The sequence below is a fragment of the Budorcas taxicolor genome, chromosome 17 (genome assembly GCF_023091745.1).
Source record: "Budorcas taxicolor isolate Tak-1 chromosome 17, Takin1.1, whole genome shotgun sequence".
Lineage (NCBI taxonomy): Eukaryota > Metazoa > Chordata > Mammalia > Artiodactyla > Bovidae > Budorcas > Budorcas taxicolor.
This window is the reverse complement of record NC_068926.1, coordinates 61,528,342-61,555,446: the sequence shown is the minus strand read 5'-3', so window position 1 is coordinate 61,555,446 and position 27,105 is coordinate 61,528,342. Positions and strand designations below refer to the sequence as shown.

Sequence of the window (27,105 nt, the reverse complement as noted above, 5' to 3'; positions counted from 1 at the left end):
ACTGGTGGCTTACAGCAACAGGGATGTATTCCGTCTCAGTTCTGGGGCTAGAAGCCCAAGATCAAGGCATCAACAGGACCGTGCTCCCTCTGAAGGCTGCAAGGGAGAGTGCCTCCATGCCTCTTCCAGCCTCTGATGGTTGCAAGAAATCCTTGGCGTGTGGCAGTGTCACCCCAGTCCCCGCCTCCGTTGTCACGTGAGCCTCTCTCGTGTTTTCACAACATCTTCCCTCCATGCTTGTCTGTCTTTGCGTCTCTCTGCTCTTCTTATAAGGACCCCAGTCATACAGAATAAGGGGCCTACAGGAACGACCTCATCTCAGCTTGATTCTTTTCACTGTTTGCTCACCGTCCGACTCTTTTGTGTCCCATGGACTAGCCCCCCAGGCTCCTCTGTCCACAGGATTTCCTGGGCAAGAATACTGGAGTGGGTTGCCGTTTCCGGCTCCAGAGGATCGTCCTCACCCAAGGATCAAGCCAGCACCTCCTGCATTAGCAGGTGGATTCTTCACCACTGAACGACCAGGGGCGGCCCCTTAACTTGATTACCTCTTTGCAAAGACTCTGTTTCCAAATAAGGTCACATGAATAGAGCCCAGAGGTCGGGACTTCAATGCAGTTTTTAGGAGGACGCAGTTCAGTCTGTACACACACCCTTAGGGGCCTTCCCTTCCATTAAAATGATGGTGAAGTGTAAAGTTGAACAAAGGAACGGGGGCATCTGCAAACGAGAGGTTAGTTTCTGCAAGAGAAGAGCAGGTGAGAAGGTGGAGACAGGTGAAATGGAGCAGAGCCCAGGAGACGTGCGTGGTGGCCCCCTAGCAGATGCTGGATCAGGCCCTGAGCTCCCTTCACACACTGTGGGGGTGGGGTGAGAGTGAGAAGGGAGGCTGGAGATGGGAGCTAATGATGCGGCCAGATGCATTGACTTCCCCTCTCCCCTCCCCCAAAGGAGAAGCACATCGATCCGCACATGTCTGGTCATACCTGCAAGGTCCCACCTTCGCATAAGGTAGGCAGAGTCATAGAGCAGGACGCTGACTTTGGGGAGGCGTATCGCTGTTTCCCCCCACCCCTCACCCGGAGCAAGAAGCAAACTGCCTCTGCAGACTGAGGCCTGAGCAAAACAGCAAAGAGAAGAGGCTTGGGTGAGCTGTCTTGAGCTGTGGTCCACAGGGCACATGCCATCTGACGTTTTCTACTGAAGAGGAGAGAACCGCACTTCTGGGCGGGTGTCAGACCCCTTTACCCATCAGAATATGGTTTCCTTCCAGAAGCGGCCTCAGGTGCGAGGGAGTGAGCAGGTCCACTCTTCACGACCCCATTTGATTTGAGAGCAGGGAACTGCCCCCTTCAGAATGAGCACACAGCCCCTCTGACCCCAGGACATCCCTCTTTTCAACACACTTGGAACAACATCCCCTGCCGTGAAGGGTCGAATAGTGTCCCGGAAAATTCACGTCCCCCCAGATCCTCAGCGTGTGACCTTCTTTGGAAGCAGGGTCTTTGCAGATATCATCAGTTAAGGGGTTACCCTGGATCAGCGTGGGCTCTGAATCCAATGGCTGGGTCTTATAAGAAGACACTCAGGGACAGACATAGAGGGGACGAGGTCACGTGACAACAGAGGCAGGGGTAGGCATGATGCCGCCACCAGACAAGGAAGACTGCAGGACTGCCAGAAGCTGGAAGATGCGAGGACGGATTCTCCCCAGAGTCTTGGGAGAGAGCCCGGCCCCGCCTGTGCTTTGATTTCAAGTGTTCAGTCTCCAGAACCGTGGTTTGTTACAGCAGCACCTGGAAACCCAGTCCACCTGGGCACAGGGTGTTTAACAGAAGCTGATAGAACCTTGACAGAAGGAATCAGTGTGATCGTCAGGAGTCAGCAATACCCACAACCAATGGGAAAATAAGGAAGGAATATGGCAGTAGGAGAAGCAATTCATAGGAGGTACTGGCAATTGGCAGACGAAGCCAGAACAGAAAGTGGAAACGAGAGAGTGATTTAGAGCCCAGGGCATCACAAACCTGTTTGGGAGAAGGAGCCAGATCCCTCCTAGGGGGTAAGGAGGAGCAAGGAGGGGAGCTTTTGTTTCAGGTGGATCTTGGGTACCACCTGGAACTCTCAGGCACGCTCTTAGGGTATGTGATGTGAGCACTCAGATGACAAAGGAACCAGCAGCAGGGCTGAAGAGCAGGAGGGAGGGGTCGGTGGAACAGAGAAGGCAGGGGAGGACGCGGGCTGGGGGGTGGTGGCTGGCAGGGGCATCTCCCGGCTGGCTCCTTCCACAGCCTGCGCTGCTCTACATAACCCCAGGCCATCTGCTAGATAAGTTCATCAAGGACTTTCTCCAGCCCAACCAGACTTTCCAAGACCAGATCAAGAAAGCTCTTAAAATCATCTGTTCATTCCTTGAAGAAAATTGCTTTCGACATTCAACTACAAAGATTCAAGTTATCCAGGTGAGCCCTGGCCTTTTTCTTTGTTCCTGGCGGGGAATTAAGCAGTCCCTGGATCTCGGCAAGAGTTGTGACCACCGGAAATGTGCGGCAAAAAATGCAGGAGGGAAGCTGGGGAGAGCAGCGCCTGGGATCCCGGTACTCAGCGGGGGGTGCTGAGGCACTGCTTAAGTCACCCGTGATAGGCCCTGGGGCGGGGCACGTTGTGTGTCTCCCAGGGTCTTTATTCCCCCACCAGATATCGAACCCACGGCATTGAGAGCACTGAGTTCTAACCGCTGGACCACCGGGGGTTCCCGTTCACGACAGACTTCCGATTCTGCGTTAACCTCCAAGGCTGACACAGAGGTGAAGGATCGCTGCTTGGCCCTCCTTGCCCATCCTTGGCTTGTACTGTATCACTTGCAGTGGGAAAATTTTAGATTTTTACTATTAGTTGAGGATATTTTTTTCTCACTATGGTCTCTTTTTAAAGTGATTGTTTTCAAGTATAGTTGCTGTACAATATCATATAAGGTACAGTAAGCTATAAAGTAAGTTGGGCTTCCCTGGTGACACAGTGGTAGAGAATCCACCCGCCAGTGCAAGAGAGGCGAGAGACTCAGGTTTGATCCCTGTGTCCGGGAAGATCCCCTGGAGGAGGAGATGGCAACTACTCCAGTATTTTTGTCTGCAGAATCCCAGGGATAGAGGAGCCTGGTGGGCTATAGTCCATGGGGTCACAAAGAGTCAGACACAGCTGAGTGGGCACACACACAAGGTGTATGATACAGTAATTCACAATTTTGTAAGAGAATGTAATTTAAATGGTGGCTCAATGGTAAAGAATCCACCTGCAACCCAGGAGATATATGTTCAATCCCTGGGTTGGGAAAATCTCCTGGAGGAGAAGACGACAACCCACCCCAATATTCTCGCCTGGAGAATTCCATAGACAGAGGAGCCTGGCGGGCTACAGTCCATGGGGTCGCAAAGAGGCAGACAGGACTGAGCAACTGAGCACCCTCCATTTACAGTTATTATAAAATAGTGGCTTTATTCCCCATGGTGTACAGTATGTCACTGCAGCTTATTTCATCCCTAATAGTTTACACCTCTTACACCCCACCTCTATTGGCCCTGCTCCCCGCCCTTCCCCCACTGTAATCACTAGTCTGTTCTCTGTGTCTGTGAGTCTGTAAAGCTATGCAGTCTTTACCGGAAGTATTTAGGACGTTGACTTGAGAAGGAGGTCATTTAAAACTAACCCATCCATTGTTTGTGGGTAAATTCACACATCAGAAAGTGTGGAATAAACCACCTTTGGAATCAGAGGATTCTATTTCTTGGGAAAATGAAACACTCTGCTTAGGACTCAGCCCTAATTGGAGACACAAACTTGGGGCTACCCCTGGCAACCTCATCAATTAACCCGACAGGAGCCAGCCCACAGGGGCGAGGGGCGAGCTCTAGAAAACGCTGCATCTCGATTTGCCTTTCTTCCCTGGGGGGGTCGACTGCGAAAGGCACAGCTCTGAAGACTGGCTCTGATGCCAGCCTCGTAGTGTTCGCAGACTCGCTGAAAAGCTACACTTCCCCCAAAAACGAGAGCTGCAACATCATCAAGGAAATCCATGAGCAGCTGGAAGCCTGTCAGCAGCAGAAGGATTTTGAAGTGAAGTTTGAGATTTCAAAATGGAAGCCTCCCTGGGTGCTGAGCTTCACTCTGAAATCCAAAGTCCTCAATGAAAGTGTTGACTTTGATGTGCTGCCTGCATTTAATGCCCTGGGTAAGACTCCCGAGATTTGAGCCTCTGGAAGAGGCTTCTGGCATGATGGAAGAAGGAAGAAGGATTCTGGTGTGATGGAGGCAGGGGCGGGGTAGAGGGAAAGTCACGTGACTCACTAATCAGTCTTGGGTCCAGTGCCCCAACAGGTGACATAAGGACACCAGCATCTTACACCTGTGTGCATTTTTATCCTCATTCAGGTATCCTGACGAAGGCCAGAGAGCTTCCCTGGTGGTTCAGTGGTAAAGAATCTGCCTGCCAATGCAGGAGATGCAGGTTCGATCCCTGGGTTGGGAAGATCCCCTGGAGGAGGAAATGGCAACCCACTCCAGTACTCTTGCCTGGAGAATCCCATGGACAGAGGAGCCTGGAAGGCTGCAGTCCATGGGGCCGCAGAGTCTGACACGACTTAGTGACTCAACAACAGCAACAGCCAGAACCTGCATCGTATATTCCCAGGATATCACTTGCTGCTGCTGCTGCTGCTAAGTCACTTCAGTCGTGTCCGACTCTATGAGACCCCATAGACAGCAGCCCACCAGATTCCCCTGTCCCTGGGATTCTCCAGGCAAGAACACTGGAGTGGGTTGCCATTTCCTTCTCAAATGATGAAAGTGAAAAGTGAAAGCAAAGCTGCTCAGTCGTGTCCGACTTGCAGCGACCCCAGGGACTGCAGCACAACGGTTCTCCGTCCATGGGATTTTCCAGGCAAGAGTACTGGAGTGGGGTGCCATTGTCTTCTCAGATCACAGGAATTCAGTACACATTTACAGATAAAATGCCTCAAGTATTAGGGAAGGAAATTTTAAAAATAGACTCTGGGAGAAATTCTGAGGCAAAAACAGGAAATCTGGGTGTTCACTTTCAATCATAGGCAAAAAATTTCCTTTGGAAATTCAATTTCTAAGTGACAGATACACAATGATGTATTAAAAGAAACCAAGGGTGTGTCAGGCATTTTCCAAATCAAAATCGAGAAGACTCTGGTCCTTTCCTTCTGAATGGTTCTTCGTGTCTTTAGAGAGGAAATGACAGTAGGTAGATTGGGGGTCAGCTAACTTTTTCAAGCCTGGGTCTCCTGCGTTGCAGGCAGGTTCCTTACCATCTGAGCCACCAGGGAAGCCCTATAAAAGATAAGAGAGCAAATATTTTCAGCTTTAAGGACCATAGTGTATCCATCACAACTACTCAACTCTGCCTTTGTAGCTTGAAAGCAGTCATAGGCAATACATTAATAAGTGAGCATGACTGTGTTCCAATAAAGCTTTATTTATAAAAACAAGAAAGGGGCCAGATGTCATCTGGGGGCCAGAGTTTCCAAAGTTCAGGTTAGCACTGTCCAGAAAGCCTTTCTGCAATAACAAAAATGTCCTATGGAGAGCTTGAAATATGGCTAGTGCTACTGAGGAACTAAATTTTTCAGTTTTCCTTTAATGAGTTTGAATGCAAATAGCCATCTTGGCTGATGACTACCCTATAGGACAGTGCAGATCTAGGTAACCCTTTAATAATGCCATCTATAGTCATATAAACCATATAATTTTTAATAACTCACTACTCAGCAGATATTAGGCATCAGTAGTTTACATACACTAATAGAGTTAAAGTAATTTCCCAGGATTAAATTATAATAACAGTGTTTTGAGATCTGTTACTGTCTAGAGAGACTATAGCATAATGTAAATTTCTCGCCCATGCTAGGTGAACTGAAGTCTGGCTCCACACCCAGCCCCAGGACCTATGCTGAACTCATCTATTTGTATAAACCTTCTGATGTTTTCCTGGGGGGAGAGTTTTCTGCATGTTTCACGAAGCTACAGCGCAATTTTGTTCGCTCCCTGCCCCCAAAACTGAAGGATTTAATCCGCCTGGTGAAGCACTGGTACAAAGGGGTATGATGGCTCATTTCCTAGAGCCACCTCATAATTACTATTTTTAATTCTCTATTTATTGTATTTTTAAAAATGCTTCTACTTATTTTTGGCTTTACCGGGTCTTGGTTGCGGCCTGGGCTTTTCTCTAGTTGCGGCAGGTGGGGGCTACTGTCTGGTGCGGTGCACGGGCTTCTCACCGTGGTGGCTTCTTTTGTGCTGGAGCACAAGCCCTAGGCATGCAGGCTTCAGTACCACTTGGGGCTCAGTTGCCCCGCTGCATGTGAGGTCTTCCCAGACCGGGGATTGAATGCGAGTCCTCTGCATTGGCAGGCAGCTTCTTAGCCACCGGACCGTCTTGGTCTTTATTTTTATCAGTACTCTGTGACCACAAAACCAGCACTTATCTGGTGCTCACACTTGCCCATGCTGGGAGGGGACAGAACCACATTAAGAAATCTTCCCACTCTTAACCTGCGTGTCTTAGTGGCGTTCACATCCCTGACCCCATTGAGTCGGGTCACATGCAAGCCCCTCATACCCCCAGAGCTGCTGCATGTGGCTTATTCTGCCTCTGCTCTGGCACCCAAAGAATTCTGGAGCCGAAGGGAGGGTGAAGTCGGGATGTGCATGCCTGCAAGTCGCCAGCATGGCTTACCTACTGATGAGTGCCCACAACACACACAGACGCTACTCTTGGAAGGCAGGTTGGAGTGACAGGCGGCACCAGCGGCTGCATTTTCTATACTGGTTTACCTCCATTCACTTCCATCAGCTCATGGGGGCACTTTCTGAGCCCCACACAATAGCTGCTCTTTCGGGAGATGTTCCCTTTCTGTGTCCAGATTCCTGAAGCTGGAAAAGACTGAATCTGAGTCTATGCCGAGCCCCAGGGAGCTCAGAGGACTCAGGGCTCCTGGGTGACCTTGGGCAAGTCACTTCACTTCATCGTGGTGACCTCTGCCTGCTGGGTAGGGACATTGGAGGATCAGGAATGAATGATGCAGGTGGAATGTCTGGCCACATAATTAGCACAGACTGGGGCTTTTGGAAGTGGTGAAAGTGTTAGTGGCTAAGTTGTGTCTGACTCTGCGGCCCCACAGACTGTAGCCCACCAGGCTCCTCTGTCCATGGCATTCCCCAGGCAAGAATGCTGGAGTGGGTTGCTATGCCCTCCTCCAGGGAATCTTTCCAACCCAGAGATGGAACTCGGGTCTCCCTCATTGTAGGCAGATTCTCTACCGTCTGAGCCACCGAAATCCACGACAAGACTGTGTTATAACTCTGGGAAGGCACATACAGGCAGAGTTCAACAAAGAAGCCTGCTCAGCTGCCTTTGAGCTGCAGAGCGGCCCTTCTCAGGCCCCAGCAGACCGGTCCCCCCAGGGCTGAGTCTCATGACTCGGTTGTTCTGCTGTGGCCGCAGCATCCTTCGGTGCACCTTCTTGTTACGTGCGTGTCACCTCCCTGCTTTAACCGGTATCGTCTGATGTTTCCACTCTTCCCTCAGTGTGAAAGCAAGTTGAAGCAAAAGGTGTCTCTTCCCCCTAAGTACGCCTTGGAGCTGCTCACCATCTACGCCTGGGAGAAGGGGAGTGGGGCACAGGATTTTGACACAGCTGAAGGTTTCCGGACGGTCCTGGAGTTGGTCATACAATATCAGCATCTCTGTGTCTTCTGGATGGTCAACTACAGTTTTGATGATGAGATTCTGAGGAACTTCCTCCTGACCCAGATCCAGAGAACCAGGTGCCCCAAACCCCTCTGTTTCTTAACCTTATTCCCTCCAACACTGTTTTGGTGATCAGAATTCACCTCCCAGGGGCCCTGATTCATTATTCCTCATATGAAACTGAGAAGGGAACTGTGCTGACCGTCAGAACCTCCCACGGTCTCCAGGGAGGCAGGGGAAATGTCATCCAGGAGGAACAGAGAGGGAAGGACCAGGGTACCAGGTCCTGAGTTGCTTTCATCTTTCTAGGTCAGAAGGAAAAGCAGGGATTCTTTAGCAGGTCTAAAAGGTGTGGGAGTTGGAAGAGTGTCCCTGAGAAATAGTGCTTTTGGAAGCACTTCACTGCTGAAGGATCCTGCAGGTTATTTTTTAGATCGGGTTCCCATCTCCATCCTACAAATCGGTTATCCTCAAGAATAGGAAGGAATCTTCGTGCATCCACTCAGCGCCAGCAGCAGGGAACCAAAACAAGGGAAGCAAGAGAAAAGAAAGGAACATTGAGAAAGAATGGAGGAAGGAGGGGGAAAAAAAGAGAGAGAAAGATACCGTGGCTTGCCAGCCATGGTGTGACCAGCTTGACAGTGTGCGCCCAGTCACTCAGTCACGTCCGACCCTTCGCAGCCCCGTGAGGCTCTAGCCCACCAGGCTCCTCTGTCCATGAGATTTCTCAGGCAAGAATACTGGAGTAGGTTGCCATTTCCTCCTCCAGGGGATCTTCCCAACCCAAGGATCAAACTTGCATCTCCTGTGTTGGCAGACAGGTTCTTTCTTTAATCACTGAGCCACCTGGGAAATAGAGTTGATTAAATGATAAATCATATTTCAGTTGCACCAGGATGGGGAGATGTTTATATCATGCCTTCATGTGCGTAATAACAAATAGCTTTCTAAACTTTTCTGACAAATATGATTTAATTCTAGGAAATCCTTTCGAACTGTTTCGGTACATTGGAATGACTGATATCTAAGCTAGAAAGACGCATTGTTTTATCATGGAAAAGAGAATGGGCCCCTAATTCTGAGGCCACCATTTCCGAAAAACCATGTCTCCAATGACTCCTAACCTCTCGTTTAGGCCTGTGATCTTGGACCCAGCCGATCCTACTGGCGACGTGGGTGGAGGGGACCGTTGGTGTTGGCATCTTCTAGCGAAAGAAGCGACTGAATGGTTGTCTTCTCTCTGCTTCAAAGATAAGTCGGGATGTCCCATACAACCGTGGAAAGTGCCCAAAAAAGTCATCTGAAGTAGTGTCATCTGGAGATTACTCTGGGTTGGGCTTCCATCCAAGAGCTTCCTCTGCTCTAGGAACTTGAGATTCACTCAGCCACACATTACAGATAGCCCAACACAGGCGCTTAAACGATTGGCTTTTTTTGGTCCCATTTGATGAAATCCTAAGGCAGGCAATACAGGACTCACTCAACAGCTCCATCAGGCTTTCCCCGGGAGCAGATTGTCTCCACCATGACAGTTGGTATTCGGGCCTAGATAGTTCTTCATGGTGTAAGCAGTGTAAGATGTTGAGCAGCAGCCCCTGGTTCCCTACCCAGGAGATGCGGGCGCACCACCCCCGAGGGCAATAGTCAAAAATGTCTCCAGGGATTTCCCTGTTAAGAGTCTGCCTTGCAGAGCAGCACACATGGGTTCGATCCCTGGTCAGGGAATTAAGATCCCACGTGCTGCAAGACAGCTAGGCTCACACACTCTAGAACCCATGCAACACAACCGGAAAGCCCGTGTGCCACGATGAGAAAGACCCGTCACAGCCAAATAAGCAAATCAATTCTTTTAAAAAAATGTCTTCAGAGATGGCCGAGTGTCACCCGGGGGCACGCTCATCCCTGGCTCCTTCTGGCTCCGCCCTCTTGAGTTGTCTAGCTGAGTCTTCCTGGCACTGAGAGTAGCTGTTGCACCTCTGCGTGGGGGGTTCACCAACAGGCTGGAGGGACAGAAAAGTGGAGAACACCTACCCACAGGGTGTCTTATTTGAAGCCTGATCTAGCAAAGTCTTATGTTTCATTACCCGGAACCGTTGCAATGCGTTGCTTGCAGCTTTAAAGTGACTCCATAAAGAGGGGTGGTGAAGACAGCCATGGGTGGGATTGAGTCAGTCAACCAAGAGTGCCTGTATCTGTGTTCTCAGATGCTTTGACATCTGGGCCCTGCTGATCCTGGAGAGACTCCCCCCCCGCCCCGGTTTGGCTGTTTCCTAGACACAGCCAGCAGCTCACCTGTTGGCCTTTCCCATGCAAACCTGTCGAGCATTTCCTCTCTGCTCCACTGCCCAGACTCAGAGCCAGTCTGAGCAACAACCCACCCTGCCCCTCTCATGCTGGGACCAGGTACCAGGTGACTCAGGAAACCCCTTCCTCTCCACAGCCCTCTTACATTATTTATACTTGCCGTCCAAGACTGCTTTCCCTGCCTCGCCTGCCTTTCCCAGAGAAATGACCATCAGGGTCTTGGCCTCGTTTTCCTCTAAGTCAGTCTGCCTCATGGAAGACCCTGGGGGTTCCCGTGTGGCCTGGACACAGGATGACAGGCTGTGTCTCCTGTTTCTAGGGACCTGGGAGGACCATAGTTGGTCATTGATTTAAGCATGAGAGTGAGAAATGTTTTTGTTTTTTAAAAAAGAGGAAGAATCCCAAAGTGTCTCGAAAATTTGGGACCTTTTCTTTTCTGTCTCAATTTCCATGTCTATGTTGAGTCTTTCTGAAAATGGGATTTTACCCCAGATGGGGTTTTGTTACCACTGTGTTATCTTTAGCACAGGTATCTCTTCATGCAGAGAGGACACTTTGGAATCACATGTAATTACCATGTGGGTGGCCCCCTTGTATTGTTTTCTGAGGGTGTTTCAGAATTATACATAAATCCACAGTCACTAGCAGATTAATTAAACTGGGAAATAGCTGCTCAGCTGAAGAGCCACATGGATCATATGGCAGAACTATTGGTAATTCTTGGGGAACTCTCCTACTGTTTCCATAGTGGTGGCACCAAAGTGCGTTCTCAGCAAGAGTGGTCAGGAGTTCCAGGCCCTCCGCATGCTCACCAACACGAGTGTCCTTTAACACATGTAACAGCTATGCTAACAGGTAAAAGCGATGTCTTATGATTTTGATTTCCATTTCCCAGATGATTCATAATATTGAGTATGGGAATTCCCTGGGGGTCCAGTGGTTAGGACTGGGTGCTCTCACTGTCGGGGTCAGAGTTCAATCCCTGGTTGGGCAACCAAGATCAGGCAAGCTGCACAGTGTGGCCAAAAGAATAACGACGCGCATCTTTTCATATACCTGTTGGCCATTTGTAAAGCTTCTTTAGAGAAATAAAAATTCAATCTTTAGCCCATTATATAGTTAGGATATTCGTCCTTTAGCCATTGAGTTGTCCAAGGCCCTCATTATTTGCTCATTTACCCCTCATCAGATTTGTGGTTTGCAGTCATTTTCTCCCTTTCCATTACCTTTTCTCCCTTTCATTTCACACATTTTTTTTCATCTTTAAAATTGGAGTACAGTTCATTTGCATTGCGTGTTGCTTTGACTGCGCAGCTAAGTGATTCAGCTATACATGTGTCTATTCTTTTCCATCAGTTACCTTTCCACTTCATTGGGGTTTTTTTTTTTCATTTGCTGGGCAGAGGCTTCTTAGTTGGATTAGTTCCCCGCTGTCTATTTTTGCTTTATTGTCAGTGCTTTGCTTACACAGTCAACGACTCTTTGGCAAGGTTGTCAAGAACATACAATGAGGAGAGGACAGTCTCTTCACTAAGTCAAGCTGGGAACATTGGATATCCACATGCAAAAGGATAAAATCACACCTTTTCCTCCAGCATGCACAAGTATCAACTCAGGATAGATAAAACTTGAAACTGTAAAACTCCTAGAAGAAAACACGGAGGAAACTTCATGACATGGATTTGGCAATGACTTTATGAACGTCAAATCAAAACACAGAGAAACGGGTGTGAGTTGGGGGTCCCGCACCAGTTCTTTTTCTTTTTGTTTTAACTTTTTATTTTTACTTTATTTTACTTTATAATACTGTATTGGTTTTGCCATACATTGACATGAATCCACCACGGGTGTACATGCGATCCCAAACATGAACCCCCCTCCCACCTCCCTCCCCACAACATCCCTCCAGGTCATCCTTGTGCACCAGCCCCAAGCATGCTGTATCCTGCATCAGACATAGACTGGTGATTCGATTCTTACATGATATTATACATGTTTCAATGCCATTCTCCCAAATCATCCCACCCTCTCCCTCTCCCTCTGAGTCCAAAAGTCCGCTATACACATCTGTGTCTTTTTTGCTGTCTTGCATACAGGGTCATCATTGCCATCTTTCTAAATTCCATATATATGTGTTAGTATACTGTATTGGCCGCACCAGTTCTTCTATGTGGATGCCAAGCATTCCAGCAGCACTTGCTGAAGGGACCATCCTTCCCACTGTTCTGCAGAACCACCTCAGACATATGTGCGGAGTCCTCTGTGTGTGAGCCTGTGTTGGTCCATTGGTCAGTTTTTGTGTCCTTGAGTTAATACTACCTTGACTAATTATGATATCCTGATATTCTCAGTGTCTTGTGGAAAACTCTATTCTATCCTAACTAATGTCTTGTCTTGGCTCTGTCTATTTCTATCATAATATTATAATCGGTGAATTTTCACCCAAAATACAGGGAGGCATTTGATTAGAATTCCATAAATTAGTTCAGGGAAAATGACATCCATGTAATATTGAGAATTCCAGTCCACCAACTTGGAACTTCTTTCCATTAATTGTCTTCTTTAATTACTCTGTAACTACATTGTATAGTTTTTCCCTGCGTTCCTAGTACATATATTTTGTATTGCTAGTACATACATTTTACACATATTATTCCTAGATACCCATTTTTATATTAGTGTACTTAGCAAGTTTTCCTTACTTTCATTTGTAATGTTGGTTTCATGAAGACCTCAATGTTTTCAGTGGGTATGTGGATTATAGTATGATGAGTGAGCTTTATAATTCTCTGAAGTTTGTGGTTTTATTGTATGTTGCTCTAAATCTATATTCCTGTATGACCACAAGAAACAGTAAAGCATTTTCTTTCAAAACTTTTTTGGATGAGTGTTTGTCAGCTGAACTCTGATGATTTGGTCAAAGCTGGCAGAAGCAGGTGACGCAAAGCTCGAGGGTGGTGCACTTCAGAACTGCTGGTTCAACCACAAATTCATGAGACTCAGCAACAGAGAAGAGAGCGTGTAAGGGATGATGGACATGCTCGCATGAAATCTGAAACAGCCAAGTCGTAAATGCCTCATAGCCCCGACCTGAGTGCCCCCCATTCTGGGCCACTTCCTGCCGAGGAAACAAAACTGGGGAGAACTGAGACTAAGGCAGGAGAGGGGAGGGTGGAGTGCTCTGAGCCTCCCTGGAGGCTCAGCATCTTGTCGGGGGCCCCAGCCCCACCGGGGGTGCGGTCTGCTGTGCTACCTGCCTTCTGGGGCTCCCCGCTCCATGGGAGCTGTCCTGTCTCAGGGCTTCTTCCTCTCTCTGTTCATGTTTCTGAGCACAAGTCTCCCACAGTTCGAGAGCCTTACCAAAATGAGGGGTCTCTAAAAAGTGGAGCAGAGATCATCGTATCTCTCCTGGGGCCATCGTGCCTAAACCAAGCAGGCAAGAGGAAACGGTAAATTGGCCCAATTTGGGGACAAGACATTCTTTATGGAACCCCCACCAGCCTTACTCGTTTGATTGAATGGCAAAGTGTGTGAACTTAATTTTTCTAACAAAGGGGCAGCATAGATCTCTCCTCTGCAGCTGGGGACCTGAGAGGTACACTTTTCGATTTTTTTTAGAGGTGTACTTTTGTGGGACTTGATACATGGGAAGTTTTTAATTAATACCTGCCATAATGATTATAAATGATTACCATCACTATCTTATTCACAGCAAAGAGTGTTTATTAATGATCTCTCCAGCCTGGTTCAAATTGTGGTGCCTGAGAAGCCTCTTGAGAGTCCCTTGGACTGCCTGCATGGAGATCAAACCAGTCAATCCTAACGGAAATCAACTCTGAATATTCATTGCAAGGACTGATACTGAAGCTGAAGCTCCAATACTTTGGCCACCTGATGGGAAGAGGCGACTCATTGGAAAAGACCCTGATTCTGGGAAAGATTGAGGGCAGGAGGAGAAGGAGACGACAAAGGATGAGATGGCTGGATGGCATCACCAACTCCATGGACATGAGTTTGAGTAAACTCTGGGAGTTGGTGATGGACAGGGAGGCCTGGTTTGATGCAGGCCATGGGGTGGAAAAGAGTCAGACATGACTGAGTGACTGAACTGGGACCATTAGCCAATTTAAGATCCAATAAAGACTTTTTTGAGGGGCTGCTCAGGTAGGTAACGAATCTACCTTCCAATCCCTGGGTCAGGAGATACCCTAGAGCAGGAAATGGCAACCCACTCCAGTATTCTTGCCTGCAGAATCCCATGGACAGAGAAGCCTGGTGGCTGGAGTCCAAGGGGTCACAAAGAGTCAGATATGACTTAAAGACTAAACTACCAAAAAGATTTTTAAAGTCAGAATCGCCCTTTATTTTGGTTCAGTATTTGATACCTTTCCAATCCCCTTTTGTGTCTCCTCTTTCAGATTATCCTGTGAAATAGTTCCCAGAGTGATAACAAAAAGTTTCTCCCGAGAAATGGAATATTTCCTGCCGTATCAGTAGAGACTTATGAGACCTTCAAGAACTAACACCCGAAAAAGATGTCCTTTCATTATAGGGGAATGAAATGCAAAAGTAGGAAGTCAAGAGATACCTGGAGTAACAGGCAAATTTGGCCTTGGAATACAAAATGAAGCAGGACAAAGGCTAACAGAATTTTGCCAGGAGAACTCACTGATCATAGCAAACACCCTCTCCAACACCACAAAAGGAGACTCTACACATGGACATCACCAGGTGGTCAATACCGAAATCAGACTGATTATTTTCTTTGCAGCCGAAGGTGGAGAATCTCTGTACAGTCAGCAAAAACAAGGCTGGGAGCTGACTGTGGCTCAGATCATGAACTCCTTATTGCCAAATTCAGACTTCAATTGAAGAAAGTAGGGAAAACCACTAGACCAGATATGACCTAAATCAAATCCCTATGATTATAGAGTGGAAGTGACCAATAGATTCAAGGGATTAGATCTGATAGAGTGCCTGAAGAACTATGGATGACACTGTACAGGAGGCAGGAATCAAGACCACCCCTAAGAAAAAGAAATACAAAAAGGCGAAATGGTTGTCTGAGGAGGCCTTAGAAATAGCTGAGAAAAAAAGAGAAGCTAAAGGCAAAGGAGAAAAGGAAAGATAGAAGCATCTGAATGCAGAGTTCCAAAGAATAGCAAGGAGAGATAAGCAAGCCTTTCTCAGTGATCAATGCAAAGAAATAGAGGAAAACAATAGAATGGGAAAGGCTAGAGATCTCGTCAAGAAAATGAGAGATAGCAAGGGAACATTTCATGCAAAGATGGGCTCGATAAAGGACAGAAATGGTCTGGACCTAACAGAAGCAGAAGATACTAAGAAGAGGTGACAAGAATACACGGAACAACTATGTCAAAAAGTTCTTCATGACCCAGATAACCATGATGATGTGACCCTAGATAACCACGATGGTGTGATCAGACATCCTGGAATGAGAAGTCAAGTGCGCCCTAGGAAGCATCACTATGAACAAAGCTAGTGGAGGTGATGGAGTTCCAGTGGAGCTATTTCAAATCCTAAAAGATAATATGCCAGCTCAATATGCCAGCAAATTTGGAAAACTCAGCAGTGGCCACAGGACTGGAAAAGGTCTGTTTTCATTCCAGTCCCAAAGAAAGGCAATGCCAAAGAATGTTTAAACTACCACACAACTGCACTCATTTCACACGCTAGCAAAGTAATGCTCAGAATTCTCCAAGCCAGGCTTCAACAGTATGTGAACCATGAACTTCCAGATGTTCAAGCTGTATTTAGAAAAGGCAGAGGAACCCGAGGTCAGATTGCCAACATCTGTTGGATCATGGAAAAAGCTAGAGAGTTCCAGAAAAACATTTTCTTCTGCTTTATTGAGTATGCCAAAGCCTTTGACTGTGTGGATCACAACAAACTCTGGAAAATTCTGAAAGATAAGGGAATACCAGACCTCCTGACCTGCCTCCTGAGAAATCTGTATGGAGGTCAAGAAGCAACAGTAAGAACTGGACATGGAACAACAGGCTTGTTCCAAATAGGGAAAGGAGTACATCAAGGCTGTACATTGTCAGCCTGCTTATTTAAGGTCTGTGCAGATTACATCGTGAGAAATGGTGGGCTGGAGGAAGCACAAGCTGGAATCAAGAATGCTGGGAGAAATATCGATAAACTCAGATATGCAGATGACACCACCCTCATGGAAGAAAGTGAAGAACTAAAGAGCCATTTGATGAAAGTCAAAGAGGAGAGTGAAAAAGTTGGCTTAAAATTCAACGTTCAGAAAACTAAGATCATGGCATCTGGTCCCATCACTTCATGGCAAATAGGTAGGGAAAGAGTGGAAACAGTGAGCGGCTTTGTTTTGGGGGGCTCCAAAATCACTGCAGATGGTGACTGCACACATGAAATTAAAAGACACTTGCTCCTTGGAAGAAAAGTTTTTGACCAACCTAGACAGCATATTCAAAAGCAGAGACATTACTTTGCCAACAAAAGTCCGTCTAGTCAAAGCTATGGTTTTTCCAATAGTCATGTATGGAGGTGAGAGTTGGACGATAAAGAAAGCTGAGCATGGAAGAATTGATGCTTTTGTACTGTGGTGTTGGAAAAGACTCTTGAGAGTCTCTTGAACAGCAAGGAGATCCAACCAGTCTGTCCTAAAGGAAATCAGTGCTGAATATTCATTGGAAGGACTGATGTTGAAGCTGAGATTCCAGTACTTTGGCCACCTGATGGGAAGAGTCGACTTATTGGAAAAGACCCTGATTCTGGGAAAGATTGGGGGCAGGAGGAGAAGGGGATGCCAGAGGATGAGATGGTCAGATGGCATCATCAACTCGATGGACTTGAGTCTGAGTAACCTCTGGGAGTTGGTGATGGACAGGGAAGCCTGGTGTGTTGAGTCCATGAGGTCACTAAGAGTCGGACACGACTGACCGACGGAACTCAACTGAACTGGTATCAGTAAACAAGGTTGTCAGAGTCATCAGCAATTGCGGCCCTTCAGTGTGACTGGTGAGCCCTGTGGAGACCCAGGAAGAAAGGTGAGCCCTGAGGGGAGGCAGCTCAGGATGTGGAAGCAGGAAGGGTGCACTTGTCGCTCAGTTGGGTCTGACTCTCATCCCACAGACGATAACTGGGGCTTCCCGGTGGCTCAGTGGGTTAGAATCCACCTGAAATTCTGGAGACCTGGCTTCGATCCCTGAGTGGGGAAGATCCTGTGGAGGAGGGTTTCATACCCCACTCCAGTATTCTTCCCTGGAAAATCCCCATGGACAGAGGAGCCTGGTGGGCTGTAGTCCGTGGGGTCGCACAGAATTGGACATGACTGAACAGCTAAGCACAGCACAGACTGTAGCCGCCAGGCTCCTCTGTCCATGGGATCCTCCAGGCAAGAACACAGGAGCGCGTAGCCATGCCCTTCTCCAGGGGATCCTCCTAACATTAGCCCCAGATAGCGGAGGCGCATATCAAAGGAATGATTTCAGTGAGCGCCTACTCTGACATCTTCCCATATAGAGAAAAGCACTCTATGCCTAAACTTGAGATTGTTGCTGGCCAAAATCTTGGCTTTCTCAGCCCCACAAAGCCAAATAAAAAATACAGAGACAGAGTTTGGAGGAAACAGACAGGTGGCTTTAATTCTCAGCCGGCAGAGAGGGGTGCTCCATAAACTCATGCCTTAAGAACTGCGCCCCCCACCTTGAGGGGTCCAGGGACTTTTATAAGATGAGGGCTTCCAGTTCAGGAATCAATGATGAGGGACAAAGGTGTTAGGATCTTGACGTGTTCCTTTTGCCCTATTTCAAACACAGTCACAGGCTGGCATCAGTAATCCAGTAATTGAGTCTGGCAGTTTGGCGGCTCTGTGGCTGTCTTTCCAATATATAAAAAGAAGAACTTTAAGGGGAAGAGTGTTGCAAGCGTAAACACCAGATACAGGATGTATTTAGCCCACCAGGCCTCAAAGAATTGGCACTGACTAAGCACTCTCGAGCACACGCACAGAAAGGAAAATGGGGGTGAGCTGTAGCCCCTGCAGAGTGAGGAGGCAGAAAAGCAAATTTACAGACATGCGCAGTCAGGAGCAGTTACAGTTGAACAAAAAGACCCTGGTGCTGGGAAAGATTGAAGGCAGGAGGAGAAGGGGACGACAGAGGATGAGATGGTTGGACGGCATCACTGACTCGATGGACATGAGTTTGAGCAAGCTCCAGGAGTTGGTGTTGGACAAGGAGGCCTGGCGTGCTGCACTGAACTGACAAAGTGAAAAAACTAAGAATGTTCAGGCCTCTCACTCTTCTCTTTATCTTCTTTGTTCTCCGGAAAGGGAAAGCAAAAAGCTCATTCCTGTATTTTTTTTTTTTTTTCTCTTTTCACCTCAATGGGATATCTGGTTTTCTTTAATTTATTCAAAAACTTTTGATGTCCAGACTACCTGACCTATGTTGCGAAACTTCTATACAACCTGGCTCCTCCCCTCGCCTCCTTGGAACAGTCTTCTCAGGGTTACTTGAGAGGCTGTCTCCCCGGCTTAAAGTGCTAAAAATTCCCATCGAATAAAACATATGTCAACTTTTATGTTGTGAATACTTTTCAGGTCGAAAGTCCTCTTTACAAATTAAGACAGAGAGGCATGCCCGGTTACCTTCGTGTTCAAAGCTGCACAGCTAGGGACAGCTCACAATTTTTCTGTCAACCTAAAGAACTAAAGTTTATGAAAAAGCAAAACATATAGATTCAAGCCATTAAAAAAAAGAGAGAGAGAGAAATTATGTTTGTGTGTATGTGTGCGTAAATCTAGAAAAATATCTCGCAAGACTACACCAGAGTAGTTCTGGTTGTAGTCTTTGAGGTTTAGGATCAGGGGTGGACTAAACAATGCTTCCGGATTTTTCTGACTGTTTCTGTTTGCAATATACATGTACTGCTGCAAGGATCATAGGAGACTATAAAACAATTTCATCCACAATGAAAAGAGGAAAGGGAAACCAGAAATCTATCTGTAACTGTGATTAGTCTTGGGTGAAGTACTAACGTGGGTTTAAAAGCCGATTATACAGAGTAAAATAAGCCAGAAAGAAAAACACCAACACAGTATACTAACATATATGTATGGAATTTAGAAAGATGGTAATGATAACCCTGTATGCGAGACAGTTAAAGAGACACAGATATATAGAACAGACTTTTGGCCTCTGTGAGAGAGGGAGAGGGTGGGATGATTTGGGAGAATGGCACTGAAACATGTATACTATCATGTAAGAAACGAATCACCAGTCTAGGTTTGATACAGGATACAGGATGCTTGGGGCTGGGGCACTGGGATGACCCAGAGAGATGATATGGGGAGAGGGTGGGAGGGGGGTTCAGCTTTGGGAACTCATGTACACCCGTGGCGGATTCATGAAAATGTATGGCAAAACCAATACAGTATTGTAAAGTAAAATAAAAATTAAAAAAAATAATAATAAATAAAATAAAAATAAATAAATAAAAGCAGCTTTTCAGAGTACAGTCTGAAGACAGACCAGACATGCTAGTCTGCCTGGTAAAGGCAGGGAGTAATTCTGGGATTCTGGAGGAAAAAGCTGAGAGACCTGACAGGTTTGTGGGATCGCAGGAGCGTTTCATTTGCAGAGAGAAAAACTAGAAACAAGGATTCAGGACAGAACTCCTCCCTTTCAAGGAACCGAAACCAGCAGCAGCATAGCTCCTCCCTGCCAGTGAAATGAAACTTAACAGCCCCCTAGACGCAGGCAGCAGAGGAGACAGAAGCTCACAGCTTCAGGCAGCAGCTCCGCCGCCTCTGGCTCTCCGGTCCCCAGTGTGACGATGGAGCTCAGAAATACCCCGGCCAGCTCTCTAGACAAGTTGATCAAAGGCCACCTCCTGTCAAACACGGAGTTCCACAAGCAGGTCAAAAGAGCCATCAAAATCATCTGCACTTTCCTGAAGAAGAGGTGTTTCCGATTTCCCCCTCGCCCAGTTCGGGTGTCCAAAGTTGTGAAGGTGAGTCCAGAACTGCCTCACTGGGGAGAAGGGGGGCTGGTGAGCAAGCCTTTCCACAGAAACAGACAGAAAGCAAGAGGTTGAGGTCTCTAGGGCTGGTGGTTTCTGATTTATCCCTGCCAAAACTATATCCACACTTGTGAAAATAGCTTCTGGGGTGAGGGCTTCCATCTGTAAATTTTTTAAATTAATTTATTTGTTTTAATCGAAGGATGATTACAATATTGCGATAGCTTTTGCCGTACATCAGTGTGAATCAGCCACAGGTGTCCATGTGTCCCCCCATCCTGAACCCCTCCCACTCCCTCCCCACTCCAACCCTCTGGGTTGTCCCAGAGCCCCAGCTTTGGGTGCCCTGCCTCATGCATCGAACTTAACAAATGCCCTGATGAAGTGTATAAATCACCTCTGAAACATCCACTAGGCAACCATTAAAAAAGAAAGATAGAGAAACTGTGTGTGTGTGAATGTGTGTGTTGACTGAGAAAGATATCTCACAAGAGGTCCAGAATCAGCAGTTAGAGAATGCTCCTGCTCGCACCTGTGGGCTCAGCTCCCCCCAGCTCCACCTGTCGGTGAAGTTTGATGTCCTGCCTGCCTTTGATGCCCTGGGTGAGTGCTCCCAGTCATAAGGCGTTCCAGCCTTTGTCTTAAGTTGGGGCTTATTCTGGTCTCTCTTTAGTTCCCTGAGCAGAAAATGCTCACACTTTGAGAGTCTTATGGCATTAAAATAGGCAAACTGAAATCTCTCTGTATCAACAATCCTTACTAGTCTTTGACAGTCTAAGGTTTCACCAGTTCTGCAGAGTCACAAGCTGGTTAAGTGTATACGTTTTGAAAGCAGATAGCACCTGTTGGCTGTAAAATCTTGGGCAAGTCACCTAAACCTCTCTGTGCCTCAGTTTCCTTATCCAGAATTTTCAGGACCTCATGGGCTTGCAGGTCAAATAAACTAAGCCATGGGGCCGCTTTAAGTATTAATCATGTCAGATCACAAAACAACAGGGAGTAAAGATCATGGATCCGGGGGGAAAAAACGGTGTGAACTGCATCTCTGTCACCTACTAGCTGTGTGACTTGACTGATAACATGATCTCTCGCAGCATCTGTTTCCCCATCCAGAAGATGACAACAGATAATAGCAGTGGCTAGATCTCAGAGTTCTTGTGAGTATTCTAGGAGTTACAGCCACTAAATGCCTTCAGAGCAGTGGCTAGTACTCAAAATGTTAGTGATTGCTCTCAGCGTTTCATTTAGGGAGGCTCTTCTCAATGAAATGTGTCAATACTCATTCTTCTCACCTTTTTAGGGCGGCTCCTCAGGCAAAGGCACGACCCTCAGGGGACGATCAGATGCTGACCTCGTCGTCTTCCTCACCAATCTGACAAGTTTTCGGGAACACTTTGAGCGCCGAGGAGAATTCATCGAAGAAATCAGGAGACAGCTGGAAGCCTGTCAGAGAGAGAAAAGATTTGAAGTGGAGTTTGAGGTCCAGAAACAGCAGAATCCCCGCGCTCTCAGCTTTGTGCTGAGGTCCCCCAAGCTCAACCAGGTGGTGGAGTTCGATGTCCTGCCCGCCTTTGATGCCCTGGGTGAGTGCTCCCAGCCACAAGTTCTTACAGTCTTTGTCCTATGTCAGGGCTTCTTCCGCTCTCTTTCCTTGTCTCTGAGCAGAAATGTCTCTCACTTTGAGACTCTTATTAACCAAGGTATCCCTTCAGGTGGGAGGAGATCCCAGCGTCTTTCCTGGGACAAGAATGCCCAGGGTCACACTCAGCCACTGAAGTGGCTGAGTTAAACAAGAAATTGGTGCAATTGAGGGGATCAAGATATTTGTATAGAACACCTGCCAGGCTTACTAGTTTGACTTTTGGCAAACTGTGTGATCTCTTTCTAAAAACCAAGTCTAGGGTAAACTCAATATGTTAATTTCATTTTCTATGCAAAATGTGAGGCAATCATTCAAACTTTCACTGAGAGCTGGAATCTTGAGATGACGTGCAGGAGCACTGGGACAGGAAGCAATTCATTTTTGAGGCTGTTTCCACTGTGAACCTTAGATGCGGGGCTTCCCTGGTGCCTCAGTTGTTTAGAATGCACCTGCCAAGCAGGAGATGCAGGTTCAATCTCTGGGTCAGGAAGATCCCCTGGAGAAGGACATGGCAACCCACTCCAGTATTCCTGCCTGGGAAATCCCATGGACAGAGGAGCCTGGCAGACTACAGCCCAGAGGGTCTCAGTGAATTGGACAGGACTTATCAACTGAGCAGGAGCACCGACTCAGAGGCGCAAGGCCTATTCCATGGCCTACATGAGACAGACAGAGAGCCTCTCTCCTGCAGCCTGACCATGTGAATACCAGGAATGAGATGATAACTCGCTGCAACAGAAATGAAATAGGGTGACCCAAGAGAGCAATCAAAGGAATCAAAGGACTTTGGAGGCAGGGTGACAAAGGAGGTGACCTCTGACCTGAGTCCTGAGAGATGAGAAGAGGCCAAGCACTCAAAGATCTGGGGGTTCCAGAGGAGGAAACAGCAGGTGCAAAGACAGGAATGAAGGTGGCATATTGGGAGAAGTAAAGTAACCAGGAGAGTCAGCGGCAAAGGGATTGAGGCAGGAGGGAAGATGAAGGAGGAGGCAGGCCTCACCATCCGCGTGGGCCACTGTGAGGACTTGGGATTTTATCCAGAGGTCCTGGGAAGCAAGAAGTGGAAGGATCAGGTTAAAGGCCTCTATATGGGCTGTGGAGGATCCAGGGAGGAGGGTGCCGCCACCTCTGCTGAGTCCAGGTGAGAGACGATGGGTGACGGCGGTAGAGGTGGGAGAAGGGAGGATGGGGATGGACCTCAGGCCTCCTGGCTCCGGGCCTGCTGACCTCCCCACTGTCCCTCTCGGCCAGTGAGTCTGTGTCCCCGGGGCGACAGAAAGAAACTCAGAAAAAAGCTGACATTTAAACTTGAATTCATTCCCAACAGGTCAGTTGACCAAAGGTTACCGACCTGACCCTCAAATCTACGTCCGGCTCATCCAAGAGTGCGAGAAACTGGGGGGAGAGGGCGAGTTCTCCCCTTGCTTCACAGAGCTGCAGAGAGCCTTCCTGAAGGAGCGTCTGCCCATGCTGAAGAGCCTCATCTGCCTGGTGAAGCACTGGTACCAACTGGTATGGCCGGTCCCATCTGGGCAGAGAGCCGAGGAGGAGGAGGAGGAGGAGGGGAAGGGAGAGAGTGAGGCCGGGAGAGGAGGGAGAGGTGGTGTGGAGGGAGGGAAGGAGCAGGGAGAGGTGAGGGGAGGAGAAGAAAGAGGAGAGGAGGGAGGAGGGGAGGAATCAGAAAGGATGTGGGAGGCAGGAGGGAGCCGGACAGAGACGGATGGAGAGGAGGGACAGCGAGCCAGGAGGGAGACGATGAGAGGAGGACCGTGGAGGACTAGACATGGTCAGACGGGGAAAAACATGGGGAAGAAGGGTAGGGTCTGGGGCATTGCCAGTGGACTCAGGTATCTTCCTCTTTCCGGTTTCCCATATCAGCCAATGACAACTCCATCCTTTCAGTTGCTCTGGACCAAACCATGGGCCTTTCTTATCTTTTTCATAAACACACACACAAACTCCACCAATCTACGAACACCTTGGTCCTGTATTAAATATCATCATCAACTACCCCCTCGCCCCTGCTCCCAGGCTGGTCTCTTCTCTGCATTGGTCCACCAAGAAGGAAACTCTACTTCAGCCTCAGGGCCTTTGCATGAGATAATTTGTTTGTTTATCATCTGTCTTCCCTCTGAGAATGTACATAAAAGAAGGCATTTGCTTATTTTATTCATGCATTGTGTAAATATATAGTATGATACTGCATGTTTTATTCACTGCTGCTGCCCTAGAACCTAGAACAGTGCCTGGAATATATTATATTCTCAGTAAGTAATTATTCAATGAATTAATCAGTTCCCCCCCATCCCCGTCCCAACTCCCCTTTGCTCACTTCCTAGCTGTCTGAATCTGGGCAAATGAATTAACCTCCTGTCCTTCCCATTTTCTCCCTTGGAAAGAGTGGCATGGCGCAGCAACACTAAATCACATACCCTGAGGCCATGCACACAGATTGCTCCAGGTAGGATGCATGTTTGAAGAATATTAACCCCTCAAGTCCAGGAGCGTGGTACCTCTTTCCATTTATTTTTGTCATCTGCAGTTGCTCTCATCAAAGTCAGGTATAGGTCTTTCACTGCGGTTGAATTTTTTCCTAGTTAAAAAAAATTTTTAATGTAATTGTAAATGGGATGGCTTTTAAATTTCTCTAATGAGGTGGATGAAACTGGAGCCTATTATACAGAGCGGAGTAAGCCAGGATGAAAACCACCAGTACACTATACTAACGCATATATATGGAATTTAGAAAGATGGTAATGACAACCGTGTATGCCAGACAGCAAAAGAGACACAGATGTTGGAACAGTCTTTTGGGCTCTGTGGGAGAGGGCGAGGCTGGGTTGATTTGGGAGATGGTACTGAAACATGTAAATTACCACATGTGAAATGAATCGCCAGTCCAGGTTCGATGCATGAGACAGGGTGCCCGGGGCTGGTGTGCTGGGATGACCCAGAGGGATGGGATGGGGAGGGAGGGGGGAGGGGAGTTCAGCATGGGGAACACATGTACACCCATGGCTGATTCATGTCAATTTATGGCAAAACCAATACAATATTGTAAAGTAAATAAATCAATAAAACAGATTAAAATAATAAATAAGTTTCTCATTGTGATAGTTTGTTACTCAATATAGAAACACAACATATTTCTATGTATTATCACTGTATCCTGCAATCTTCCTAAATTCAGTTTTTATTTCTAATAGTTTTCTGGAGTTGCCTAGCGTTTTCTATGTATAGTGCCATGTCATCTGCAAATAGCAATAGTTAAACTTCCTTTCTAATTTGCATGGATATTGTTTCTTTCCTTGCCTGATTGCCATGGATGGACTACCAATACTATGTTGAATAAGTGTGAGGAGAGTGGGCATATGTGTCTTGTTCTTGATTTTAAAGAAAAAGCTTTCAGCCTTCACCACTGAGGGTGATGTCAGCTGTAGGTTGGTCATATGCGGCCTTTATCGAGTTATGTTCTCTCCATACCCACCTTGTTAAGAGTTTGTATGACAGTGGTTGTTGAATTTTCTCAATTTTTTTCTATATATGGGAAACTAATCATAAGTTTTTATCCTTTATTTTGTTAATAGAAATGTATCTCTTTGATTGATTTGTGGATTCTGACATCCTCGCCTCACTGGACTATATCCAACTTGATCATGCTGTGTGACCTTGTAATATGTTGGTGAATCTGCTTTGCTAATATCTTGTAGAGGATTTTCCCGTCTATGATCATCAGGCCTGCTGTTTTCTTTTTTGTTCTGCATTTTCCTGCTTTTCGTGTAAAACGAGTTTAGAATCATCTCCTAATCCTCACTTTTCTGAAATAGTTTGAGGATAGGCATTACCTGTTCTCCACACAAAAGCTGAACATACTCATGTTTCTAATTTGTTCCCTCTCCTCAGTGTAAGATGAAGTATGAGCATAAGCTGCCCCCACAGTATGCCCTGGAGCTACTGACCATCTATGCCTGGGAACAAGGAAGCTCCAAACCAAAATTCAGCACAGCTCAGGGATTTCGGACTGTTTTAGCATTAATCCTAAAGCATCAGGACCTCTGCATCTACTGGAAAAAGTATTATGACTTGGAAAACTCTACGATTAGCCAATACCTGAGGAGACAACTTGCTAAACCCAGGTACTCTATCCGCACATGGCTTAGATCGCCACATAAATGCAGCTCTGATTACAGCGGTGGCACCCTGGAAATGTAGGAAGAGGGAGGTTTCCACAATTATTCATCGTCATCTATTCTCAGTCACTATGCTGGGCACTTACTCCTACCGTCTGATTGAAATAATAACCTGCAACCCTGTGAGGCAGGCACTGTGCTAACCACAGATCACAGAGGTATGGAAAAAGAAGAGCTTGTGCAAACTTTACAGAAAGTGAGTGAAAGAGCTAAAATTTGACTCAAATTGCAGTAGCTATGAAAAGTGAAAGTGAAAGTGAAGTTGCTCAGTTGTGTCCGACTCTTTACGGTACTGTGGACTGTAGCCCACCAGGCTCCTCCGTCCATGGGATTCTCCAAGCAAGAATACTGGAGCGGGTTGCCATTTCCTTCTCCAGGGGATCTTCCCGACCCAGGGATCCAACCCAGGTCTCCTGCACTGCAGGCAGATGCTTTAACCTCTGAGCCACCAGGGGAACCAGCAATAGCTATAGCAATAATAAAAATGCTTCCCGGAGGTAAGAGCTTGCTATAAGACAAAACCACTGAGATAGAATTGTGGAATCTTGGTTATTAAACCTGGCATGTATAGACCCCTTATTATGTTTCAGTTACTGTTGGGAGCTTGTGAAGTGCTTCTCCAGATCCTCATACAACATCCTTTGAGGTAGGGATTTTCAAATCTGCCCATTTCACAGATGAGGATACTGAGGACTAGAGATTGAGGTGACCTGCCTAAAGAGACAGCACTACTCAAGAGCAGAGGTGAGATTGAAACCAGGTCTCTCCAGGCCCAAATGCAAGCCTCCTTCACCTCGTGTTCAATGCCCACTGTAGGGCAGGGCACCCAGGTCACAAGCCAGAGAGAGGTGTTCATGGGGCCCTCCAGCTGCCCCTAGAAACAGTCTACCCAGGCTGGGTATTTTGCCCTGCTGGGAGCTCTGAACCCCCCAGACACAGCCCATGTACTCACCTGTCCTCTCTGACTGTTGTTTCCAGGCCTGTGATTCTTGACCCGGTTGACCCGACTGGAAATGTGGCTGGTGGAGAGCCACAGAGGTGGCAGCTGCTGGCACAGGAGGTTACAGTCTGGCTCAAGTATTCGTGCTGTGAGAACTTGGATGGGAAGCCAGTGAGGACCTGGAAGGTGCCGGTGAGAACTCCTAATTTCTTCATGTGACCTGATACTGACGGCATGTTGA

The 27,105-nt window shown here is 47.2% G+C and overlaps 1 protein-coding gene across 1 annotated transcript in view; it reads left to right on the top strand.

The window, feature by feature from the left end:
- Window positions 1-27,105, top strand: part of LOC128062104 (2'-5'-oligoadenylate synthase 2-like) — a 35,478-nt gene extending 8,373 nt beyond the window's left edge. Inside the window, 12 exon segments of the mRNA XM_052654459.1 lie at window positions 2,292-2,461; window positions 3,945-4,228; window positions 5,930-6,120; window positions 7,610-7,848; window positions 8,907-9,066; window positions 17,108-17,115; window positions 19,900-20,083; window positions 21,393-21,675; window positions 23,062-23,246; window positions 25,638-25,870; window positions 26,903-27,077; window positions 27,079-27,105. Coding sequence (XP_052510419.1) covers window positions 2,292-2,461; window positions 3,945-4,228; window positions 5,930-6,120; window positions 7,610-7,848; window positions 8,907-9,066; window positions 17,108-17,115; window positions 19,900-20,083; window positions 21,393-21,675; window positions 23,062-23,246; window positions 25,638-25,870; window positions 26,903-27,077; window positions 27,079-27,105 — 2,139 coding nt within the window.